The 11,861-nt window shown below is 38.7% G+C and overlaps 1 protein-coding gene across 1 annotated transcript in view; it reads left to right on the forward strand.

The window, feature by feature from the left end:
- The window catches only part of LOC113229015 (dipeptidyl aminopeptidase-like protein 6), a 566,288-nt gene extending 554,745 nt beyond the window's left edge, over positions 1-11,543 (forward strand). The window contains exons 4-14 of the mRNA XM_026462486.1: positions 768-895; positions 4,185-4,348; positions 6,977-7,194; positions 7,827-7,929; positions 8,055-8,176; positions 9,188-9,441; positions 9,780-9,951; positions 10,461-10,604; positions 10,705-10,845; positions 11,072-11,163; positions 11,315-11,543. Of these exons, the coding sequence (XP_026318271.1) occupies positions 768-895; positions 4,185-4,348; positions 6,977-7,194; positions 7,827-7,929; positions 8,055-8,176; positions 9,188-9,441; positions 9,780-9,951; positions 10,461-10,604; positions 10,705-10,845; positions 11,072-11,163; positions 11,315-11,543 (1,767 nt within the window). The remainder of the gene's footprint in view (positions 1-767; positions 896-4,184; positions 4,349-6,976; positions 7,195-7,826; positions 7,930-8,054; positions 8,177-9,187; positions 9,442-9,779; positions 9,952-10,460; positions 10,605-10,704; positions 10,846-11,071; positions 11,164-11,314) is intronic.
- Positions 11,544-11,861: the final 318 nt, after the last annotated feature.

The raw sequence follows: 11,861 nt of genomic DNA on the forward strand, positions 1-11,861 counted from the left end.
CTAACATATAATTTCAGCGTGCCAAGTTGCTTGCGGCGGCGCGCTGTTTCAACGCACCGTGTGACATGTCATTTAGATTAAGAGCGATGCCATATGATGCGTTATGCGCTATGGATTGCGATGCCAGAGCGGTGACGATAACTTGTACTACATATTAATTAGAACTACATGGTGCGTTGAAACGGCACGCCGCGACGAAACGCGTGTACATCGGACAAGTGGCCAGGACACGAAGCGTGAAACACGTCGCGTTGTGACACCGCATTGCTCGTGTGACATTAGGGGCGTTGAAATCATAGCGTTTCGCGAACGCAATGCATAAGCAACGCCCGTGTGGCATCGCTCTTATATGTAGTACAACGCAACGTCACAACACAACACATCGTGTAGCATCGCCTTTACGCAGTCCATTAGCCCAACATTTCTATTATTCGACAACGTTTAATCCCACAATGACCAATACCCTAAAATGTCCAATATCAAAAGCTTCATTTCCCAAAAACATCTATTGTCCTATAACTTCCAACCCCACAATGTCTTAAATGTCTAATATGAAAAGGTTTATTTCAGAGAAATATCTAGTAGGCTGTAATATCCAATCCCACAATATAAGTTAAATAACTTCAAAACTAATAATAACTAAGTGATGGTTCTGAATGTCTTAATTCATTTCTGTTTTAAACTAAGAATTTATTTTTGTTTTGATTATACATAGTTTAATCCTTAGATAATCCTAAATTATGATTTGTCTATCTCTTTGCCCTCAGAGAGAGCTAAATGCCGTGGACTTCAGTGTATCAGCAGACTTGAAATATGTACTGCTCATATCAGACGTGAAGCCGGGCTGGCGGCACGGCCGGCTCGCGCGGTACCACGTCTATGACGTCATAAACAGGTACGGACGTGACAACTGTTTGCTTTTGATTTCAAATGTGAAGGTGGAAGGAAGGAGCGATAACTTATAAAAAGGTTGTAAATAACTAAAGAAATATTTATTTTCAGGTAAATTAAGTCCACAGCTGGTTAGTTCCACAACTCAATACCTATGTTAGTAAGAATCTGATCTGATCTATGGAGGTACACTTTCTCGTCTAAAAATTACCGTGTCAATGCAGTCGGCAATCATCTTAAGGATACTGTTGGTGCTCTCCAGTATACAACGTATTATTGATGTAGTCTTTTTGCGTAAAAGTCTACATTCGCGTCCGCGAACATGCCTGAAGCGTTGCAATATCGCGGGAGCATCAACCTTGCCCTAAAAACGATATTGGATCCGCAAGGAATTGAAAGACCTCTGCCTAAAATTAGCCCACATCCCGTAATATAACAGTTTCGGAATCACGAACAAAATATTTCTAAACCATTCTTAACTCCCGATCCAAAAAAGGGGCAAATATAGGTTTGAAGCCTTTGCCAGTGTACACTGGCAACACACAGGTACGTGTACACTGTGTGTCTTAGTTCCGAAACGGATGGACTATAATCACAGAAGCAGTTTTTTTTATTTGAAAGCTAATGTAACAGGTATGGTTCTTAGTTATGTTTTATGAACGTCTGTTCAGCTGTAGAAATTTGTAGTGGCTTTCGGCATTTGTTGCCGCTAGTGACATCTGGTGAAAGATTTATTAAACCTTCTGACCGCAGCCGGTACCTTTACAGGTGCCTCAACTGACGTAGATTTTCGCTTGATCAAATGTACCTGCTATTGTCGACCACCGTGGTCGAGTAGCTTGCACACCGTTTTTATGGTGTCGCCATCTCGATTCCCTATATTGCCTCGGGTCTGGGTGTTTGTGGTACCATCGTTGTTCCCGATTTCCATAACACACGTGCTTTTGGGCTACTTACTTTGGGGTTACAGCAGCTTATGTGCTGTTGTCTAATATTTATTTATTACTATAGAGATTTTTTGTAAAATAACTCCACTAATTTTTTAAGAAAAATGTTGCGTTTGGGCACATTCATGTAAAATATATAGAACATATTTTAAAAAAAAAACAGAACGAAAACACACCAACTTAAAAATTTTCAACAAGAACTTCCAATAAAATTTGTTGGTGGTTTGTAGGTATTTACAGGCTCTATTTATCCGCAACTTTATCCTGCCAAAGTTAATTAAAGTAGCTTCAGGAAACTTAAAACTGCAGCTGGAAACTCAACTTGTATCGAGTTGCTGTGTTACGAGGTTGCTTGGAGCAGCAGCGACCTACAGGGGATGTTGTGTTGATGGGAGATGTTATGTGTATCGTACATTCTTTTCTAAAACCGTTATTTAATAGTAAATACCAAAACCATTTCATATAGCAAAACAGTTTTTCCCGCTTCCCCTGCGGTGACCCGCCTTAACGATATGCATTATGCACAACTACCTTTCCACGCACGTGTTCCCGCTCGACGCTAGTTCCTTCTTTGTTCACTCCACGTGACCCGCATTTATTAATAATAAAATTAAAATCCCTAGTCCGCTTCTGCAACTTGCATGTTGCACTAAAGTGTTGCAGGTGTGTTATTGCAAAGTTTTCGTATTTTACGCTTTGTACTTTTCAAGATCGCTATGAAAACTTGGCCTTTATTTTCATGAAGCTAAAATTAGCAAAAAATATAGGCAGATAGGTTTTTGTAAAGGAAACGCGCCAAAATGTATTTTTAGTGGCATATGTTGTTATTTCGAACGCTCGCGGTTTCTATTCAAGACCGGGGAGTTTGTTTCCTCTTTATTTATGTTTTCAACGCCACGTAAATGCGGCGAAAGAAGAGCTCCTACTATAATTAGTGTTCAATTGTGACACCACAAGAACATTTTTCTATTCTCTGCGAGGGGGCGCAGCGTTCGACGCCGACTGTGACGTGATGGATGACGTGGTCCGTGGGTTTAATCATTCCAGAAGCACTCTCTCATCTTTCATCAACGACGCCACATCGATCGTTCATTTCGATCACAATAGTCTTACGGGCGTCATATTATTAATAATAAATTGTGCTCAAAATTAAGTGAATGTAAAGGATCGCATTAAATATCACGTATCACGCATTGAGAGCTTTTCAAAATAATGTTAATCATTATATACTGCCCTCCTTGTCATAACAAATGTATTATTTGCATTTCGGTAACTTGCGACGTATTGGCACCTAAAGTTTTCTTTTTCTTTAATGGCGACACTTCACATGGCTACTTGGATTCGCTGTGGGTGCTTGATGTTCCTGGAAAAATATATGACGTGCAAACACTGACAAATGTGATTGTCTACACATGGAGCGAAATGAGGAGTTAAAACAATGAATATGACCATAGTGTGGACGGTTAGCTGGCGTATTTGGTTCCGTTGAAGTGCGGCGAGAAACCGGGCAGCGCGCGGTGACGCGAGTTTGGTGTTTGCTGAATTTGTCTAATAGACAAGTGATTGTTAAAATATAGTCAGTGTTGAAATACAAATAGCCATGTGACACAGTGCTCCCATAAAAAGTGCCATGCAACCTCAAACGGCTTTGGTAGATTCCGCAAAACAGCAAGAGTGTTGAATCGATCCCTTTGGAAAAAATATATATTAAAATTGAGGATATATCCTGATTACTACACGTTGAGAAATCACGATGCCTAAAAATGTTCACGATAGAAAAAGAACACTAACTTACCTCGAAATTTTATATATGTATGAAATCTAGGAATTGTATACAAATCCTAGGAAATGTATACAATTCCGAAGCTATCTAGGAAATGTATAAAATATTGTTTCAAAAACTATTAGTTACATAAATGTCCTAGAAAATGTGTACAATTCCTAGGAATTGTATATAATTCCAATATCGTATTAGGAAATGTATAAAAATAATGCTTTCTGTAATAAAACACGTTGTTAAAATGAGAATAATATTTTTTATTAAAGCACTCATTGCCCAGAGGGACTAATCTGATTCGTTTCTGGGAATGTGTCTAATATCCGTGCGATTTTAGGAATTACATACATTTCCTAGGAATTGTATACAATGACGGATTACATACATTTCCGGTAACATATATACCAATTAAATAAATTTACATAATATACCAATTAAATAAATTTACATAATATACCAATGATATTTTATATCAACTGAACTAAACAGAATACGATATACGTTTTTCAAACGGCTTTAATGTCGTTTATAAAATGCCATGATTTTAATTCGACCTTTCGGGCCCACAGGAATAAGATTCCTGTATCTCCCGACGAGGACGACCGTTCAGCCCCCTTGCTGCAGTACGCAGAGTGGTCCCCCGTCGGCTCCAGCCTGGTCTTCGTTCACGACAACGACATTTATTACAAACCGAGGGTTTTGAAGACACTAGTCTGCCGTATCACTAAAACTGGTAAGGATTTTGAGCATTAACGTAATAGACCAATATCTCAAGACGACTGCTAATTTCCATACATATAGTATACGATATATCGTGACTCATAAAAAGGTCAAGGTCCCGTCTTATACCTAAATAACACTGCTCGATAACCTGGAAGTAGATTATTTTATTGAAATGCCCGTGTATACCAATTGATTCCTCTTTAATATGAAATACTATGCGTATCAATAGATGGCGTTGTGTTACAATGTAATTTATAAATTAACGCTTGCTAATGTCGGTACATTGCGCTCATCCTAAACAAAAAAAAATAATTACCGGCACTATCCATAAAAATCCGTTAAATAAGCTCTATCTAGTTAATTTGTTTATTATCACTAGAAATTAGAGTAGTTTTGATAAATTGCAGGTTGTCAATGTAAAAATAAATTGTACAAAACATTGACTTACAATTATATGGACGTCGGGTCCGCGCTAAAAAGTGTCCGAACTTATAGGGCGTTAAAATCGTATACAGAGCGTCATTCACGCTTTAGTCTTCGTTTGTTTCTTCTGACAGCGAAGCAAGCAAAATTAGACAGTACTGCGATGACATTACAATTTAAATTCAACGTTTTAGCTTTTTCATATTCCTTTACATGTCACTACTTTTAAACAGGTTGACTTGGGACATTTTTTTCGTGGTTTTTGTATTAGACCCGTCGTCCATTTATTTGTAAGTCAATGGTACAAAAAGAGCATCTGATTCTCGTCGCGACGTCTGGTGTACCAATAGGTACTAATTAATACTCGACTACACTGTCTTGTATAGAGGTGAATGTTTAAACGAAAAGCACTTAAATAAATCTCAAAAATCATCTCCACCCGGGGCTGGTAGCTGTAAAGCCATCTAACTGGGTAACGAAAAATCGTAGATTTCTCATAGATGGCGCTACGACTAAAAAGTCGTTGAAATTCCTAATATAAAGATACGACGCAGCACATAAGAAAAATTTTCGTTGTTCCGCGGCTTAGTTGGTATAGTGTCTGGCACGGTGTGCTAGAAGACGTCGATTCGAACCGGCCGGATTGAAGGATTTTTTTCTGAGTGTTCAATCTTTGTATTAATAATTATAACAAACTAGTGGAATAATGTCACATGAAAATAATTGAATGTCAATTCAATAAAAAATTAATTTAGTTTCTTTACGTGCTTACGTCTTAAATCCCGCCATCCATGTTTCCTAAACAAATTAATTCGACAATGTGAATAATAATTTTATAAATAAAAACAAAACTCGTGTTTACGAGTAAACTTACTTATCTTAAAATCTTTGGTCTACTCTTGCTTTTCGCTATCAATCCAACGTTGCTAGCTTTTTTTAACATAAAAATCTCGTGGGAGTAAGTATGCGCCTAAACGTTTTTCTAAACAATTCTGTAAACATATCGAGTTCTTAGGTTTTCGCGATTGTTACACATAGGAAATGAAACTATTTTTCCGGATTTAAGTCGCGTATTGACCAACCGTGTTCACGGTCAACCGTGACAATGGGACCTGTAAAGGGCCCGAAACGTCGGTTTGTTTGAAAAAACAAATATACGCGATTTAAATCCGGAAAAATAGTTTCATTTACTATAATTTTGTAAGCTTCAAATAAAAAAGCGTTTAAGTGAAAAACACGCTTTTTTAAAAAAAACACGACGTTAACGTTTAATAAAATAGGCAGTTTTTCCCATCTCAAGTCTTGTATCGCGATTAGCAAGCCTCTTGAGTGGTCCATGAATATACTAAAGAGACTAAAGATCAAATTCATTATATTTCTACATCAAGCATTTGCTTAGTTGTAATATTTTTATTTCTGTGCCAAAGTATAATCTGATGAATATTAAATGTCCTTGAACAAAAGTTGTTGTTTGTGATGTCAGTTATAGTCTTACGAGGTGGTTAACATTTTGCAAATAATATAATCACATTTCAGGAAACGAAAATGCCTTTGACACAACTACTAAAAGGAATTTTAATTGAAATTGTTATTTTCTCTTATATGTGTAGCAGCGACAGCTGTAATTTTTGAAAAAACTAAATGTTTTTTGTGAAATATATCCAGGACTTTCGAACCGATATAGCTGTTAGAGAATACCTGACTCTTTTCAATGTTCACTTCTTTAAAATCGTGCGTCGTCTTAGCAATTTTACTTTGGAACATATCTATTTTTATTTGTCAGAAAACATCTTATTCCGATAACTAAATAAATTGGTTGATGGATTAAATATTTTTCCATAATTATATTTCTTATTTCTGGTTTAAGCTTTTGGTTTCGTGGAAATTTGATATCTCATTAATATAAAGTGACCTTTGTAACTCACGGGTTTCATTAGTACAAAAAAACTTTTCACAAATTTAAATATATACCTAACCATAATTAGATCTATCTAACTTAGCTATGATCACTTACAATTATAGGCTTCTTCTCTGACACCGGTCATTCCTGACAATGGCCACAAAGAGTCGTTGACTTTCTTCGATATAGTCTGTGTCCGCTACATAGTTCTCTTTCAAGACACGAAAAATGTCTGATTGACATATTTCGCCGTAATACAGAGAACCATCAAATTTTTGTATTTATCATAATACCCGCATCTTCTGTAAACTTCAGGTGTGCCGGGTGTAATCTTCAATGGCGTGCCCGACTTCCTCTACGAGACGGAAGTGCTTCGCCTGGACCGAGCGCTATGGTTCAGCCCGGACGGACAGACCCTAATGTACGCCACGTACAACGATTCGCTAGTACAACAACACAAGTACTCATGGTACGGGCTGGACCAACAAGAGCCACCAGCCTATCCTAGTATAAAGGCTCTGAGGTATCCTAAGGTAAGATCCCGTTGCAATGGAAAGCGGACAATATGATTTTATAATAAGCGCCTAAATATACCTATCCCTAAAGTTTTAGAATACAGCAATAAGAAAAAATTCTAGACTTATTCTCTTGTAATCCAAACTTCAGCCAGTTATTTTAAAAATGATTTGGATTTACTTTACGAATTTTCCGACGTTTTAGATTATATAAAAACAAATATGCTAAAGATAACCAAATAAATTGGTAAATAACTTTGGTAAACTGAGAATTTTGCTGACGCATTCAACATGTTGTAAAGTATATCGCCGACAAAGTCGAAGTTAGTAAAATTAACAAGGTTTTAACAAGTTACAAACCATGCGAAAACCAAATTAATCTGTTGTCTTCGGGACAAACTTTTGGGACGAATTTCGCAAGACACACGAAACTACGATAAGCAATGGGCCAATCTATTTTGTATTTATCTTAATTATCAGCAAACTTCTTCTGTAAGTGTCCAAACAGTGGCCCTTATCGGAAATTTACAAAGTCTTTGGAAAGGGTAATGATTAATGATGAAAGGGTAATAAATAGCTTCATAAGAAAATCATACTTTTTCACTTTGTTATGAAAGAAACATTCAGACAGAATATCTATTCATTTTCAGGTGAATTCAAACAACCCAGTGGTGACGGTATACGTTGTCAGTCTGAAGATTCCTAAATTTCTATTCCCACACGCCATACAGTTCACCTCTCAGGTTGACAAAGGTAAAATAAAAGTTTTAGTCACTGGTGCGCTTAGCTCGTTCGGCCTTAAATACCATAATTGCCCATACAGCGTTGTCCAGCGAAGGATTTCCTATGACACAATGTTTCTTCTCACATCATTACAGACTGGTACGTGCGTTGGACATCCTGGATATCGGAGAGGCAGGTGGCCGTGCTGCTGCTGAACAGACCGCAGAACGTTTCCATCGTCAGCCTCTGTAACGCTGCTACTTACAACTGTCAGGATGTACGTCGTATTCAGAAACTCGATCTTGCCCATTTTTAACCCCTGAATCAAAATTGGGGGAATTATAAGTATAAAACTTTTGTTTGTGTATCTGTCTGTGACATCGTAGCTCCAAAACGGGTTGCCTGACCTTGAAGTCACACACAGTAGCTTCAAAACGGATACACTGACCTTGAGGGACTTGGCCCGCTTTAAAGCGGGTTTTTTTCGTTTGAAGACCATTTGATCACACATTTTAATCAAGATGATTCTCCGCTATACTTGATAAATATCTGTTCAGATGCTTAAAGTTAAATAAATAACGCACACAAACATAGCACCGCACTAGGGAAGCCCTGTGTCGCGGGTGCCATGGACACAGACATAGACAACCACAAATTACACCAAAATCACGAGAGAAATAAATGTAGGCCATACAAATATTTCTCCTGACCCGGGAATTGAACCTGGGACCTCTGCGTGGCAACCCGGCATGGTAACCGTTCGGCCACGGAGGCAGTTGAGTTCATCAGGTCTTTTGCCAGTTAGTGTAGTAGGATCTCGGCCATAAAATGAATAGTATATATTTTATTTTCACTTGGCTGATCGAATTGAAATTTGGTATACTTTTTCAACCCGATGACATTACAAGAATACGGTAACCGCGACCTGATGCTGCAACCAGGACAGTTCGTGGACTGCCCAGGTCCTCAACTACAAAACGTCGTGTTTGGGCTCATTAAATTAATCTCGACTAGTAGTCGGCTTGCAGACAGTGACTACAGCCTAATGATGAAGCAGGAAGGTGGACACAGGAATCTGTAAGGAGCCTGACCGTCCATTTCGACATCTTTAACTCCTTCATTTTCACCACCTAGGTCGCTGAACATGGGCACTACTTTCGTAATAAGATAAATTAAATTTCAGAAAATACATTTAATGCATAGAAACCTTCTCTATCTACCTGCTTTTCCATCTGGGCCAAGTCAACGACACCAGTAGTTTGTCAATACAAAGCAAATTTTTCAACAGATATACCGTGATGAAACTGACGGCACTCGGTGGTCAGGCCTCGGCGCAGAACCCGTAGAAGATGACTGCGGGTGGTGCAGAGGAGGAGCCCTGGTCGGGGGTCGAGGGGGAATCTTTACGACAGCCCCAGTGACCGACCAACCAGGGACGTGGAGACATGCGGTCAAGATCAGTCAGGATGCGAGGACGCCGCTTACGCAGGGCACCTTCGAGATTACGCAATTGGTAGGGTGGGACGAAAGGAGACGTTTTTTGTGAGTATAGCTTCCGTTTTAATACTTTTATTGTTATAGCCGAGTTCCACTGTTTACTGTGCTAAACAAAGCTCGCTATAAAAATTGTAATCTTGATAGTAGGTTTTTATATGTAGCAAAGCGTGTTTATTGTTTTGGCGTAAAATGTAGAACGGAGATGATACATTATTTATATTGGAACCTTGGATTAAAGTAAATAAATAGGAATGAGCACTTAATTCAGTCGATAAAAACGGAATTACATTGACACACTTAAGTAGTAACAATTTAAGTAAATCCTAACAAATTACGTGAGCTGTAGTCCATTTTTGTCAATAATAATTTTGAATTTCTTCCAGATATGTAATAGGCACTATCCCCGACAAAGCGCGGCAAGGCGAGCGTCACTTGTACAGGGTGCAAGTCCCCCTCGACCCGGTAACGTGGCCTGAACCGCCTCTTTGCCTGACTTGTCCTGACGCTGAAGCTTTGGTCGCCGACAGCACTATGGAGACAAGTAACGACGACGCGGTAAGACAATTTTAACACTTTTATTTTATCGATCCAACCATTGACTTACAATTATATGGACGTCGGGTCCGCGCTAAAAAGTGTCCGAACTTATAGGGCGTTATAATCGTATACAGAGCGTCATTCACGCTTTAGTCTTCGTTTGTTCGACTGACACCGAAGCAAGCAAAATTAGACAGTACTGCGATGACATTACAAATTTAAATCAACGTTTTAGCTTTTTCATATTTCTTTAAATGTCACTACGTTTAAATAGGTTGACTTGGGACATTTTTTTCGTGGTTTTTGTATTAGACCCGTCGTCTATTTATTTGTAAGTCAATGGATCCAACTGACGATCGTAAACCCAATGCCGAAGTTGAGTTGTTTATTATCGTCATCAACCCATTAAACATAGTCCGCCATTTTGTGTCATTCGTTGGGGGCTTCTCCATCCATTCAAACTTTATGAATTTCTGAATACCAAGTACGTTATGATACTTCCATAAAAACATTATTATCTATTCCAGGAGTTCGACAACGGGACATCATCTCTCCCTGCCTGGCCGACCTCCACGGTGCTTCCTCACATCGCTGATGAAAATGATACCTTGCCGACTGTGTGTCTTTATAACAGGGTCATATTTAGCAAGAACTTCTCTTACTATGTTCAGGTTAGCGGATACTGTAATTGTATAGTTACGTAAAATAAGGGTACTTAAACATTATTATCATGTTAGACAGTAAAAGCGTTAAGATTTATTCCCTTGCCAGGAATGCTTGGGTCCCGGGCCGCCTGCCTACTTCCTGTGCACGGCAGCAGGCGTGCGCAAAGCCGTGTTGTGGGACGGACAACCATTACGGCAGAAGTACGCCGCTCTAGCTGCGCCGCAATCCAAAGTTTTTAGGGTTGAGGTAAACTTGAATAAAACGACAATACGATAGTACCTCCAAGGACCAGATGTTTCCAATTAATTTATCTATAAATGCTAACTATGCCTTGTCCTGTCTTTTGCCGTCATGTTAAAATTTGTTAAACAATATTTTGCTTTGAGAGAATTTTGGATTTGACATTTAAACCAAAAATGTATGTACATTAATTCCTGGTGTGACAAGGATTCAGCCCTCTAATTTGGTACAGGTGCAAGCTGACCGTGAAGCTCGTGTACGCCTGTATTTACCACCGGGATTTAGAGAAACGGATGATTTACCGTTGCCGTTGGTGTTGCATGTGTAAGTTACAATAATTATTGTCCAAATCTATTGTCATTCAGAATTTAAGCATCGTGACTTTAATATTCACCGTCTTTTTGGTAATTTTAAATTTTAACAATAAAATCAATACAAACTAGCGCCTTTAGAAATAATAAAACAATATTTGCAGATCCGCCAAACCCGGAGGTCAGTTAGTAACTGAAAGATGGAAACCGGACTGGGGCTGGTACCTTGCTGCAGCTAGGAACTTTATCGTTGCTGAGATAGATGCTAGAGGCGCCGGAGGTCAGGTAAAGTTATTTACAAATCTTGCGAAACGAAACCAATGTGACATTTCTAGGATTAATTATAGACCAAAAGATGAATTGGAGGGAGCAAACGGACAAAGTATGTGCTAAAATAAATAGGTTTGCGTTTGCTCTTTACAAATTGTCAAAAGTAGCGAATAAATGCACAGCCAGGACTGCCTATTTTGCGTATGTTGAGTCTGTACTCAGATACGGTATCGTAATTTGGGGCAACGGAACAGATTTTGCGAAGGTTTTTATTGCTCAAAAGCGATGTATACGTGCCATAAGCAATGTAGCACCGTATGTCTCATGTCGTCCTCACTTTAAAACACTAAGAGTATTGCCCCTCCCATGCCTGTACATTTTCGAAGTTGGTATATTCGTGAAACGAAATCTATCGAAATTCTTAATAGCGAAGGACGTAAC

The sequence above is a fragment of the Hyposmocoma kahamanoa genome, unplaced genomic scaffold (genome assembly GCF_003589595.1).
Source record: "Hyposmocoma kahamanoa isolate Upper Pololo Valley unplaced genomic scaffold, ASM358959v1 270, whole genome shotgun sequence".
Lineage (NCBI taxonomy): Eukaryota > Metazoa > Arthropoda > Insecta > Lepidoptera > Cosmopterigidae > Hyposmocoma > Hyposmocoma kahamanoa.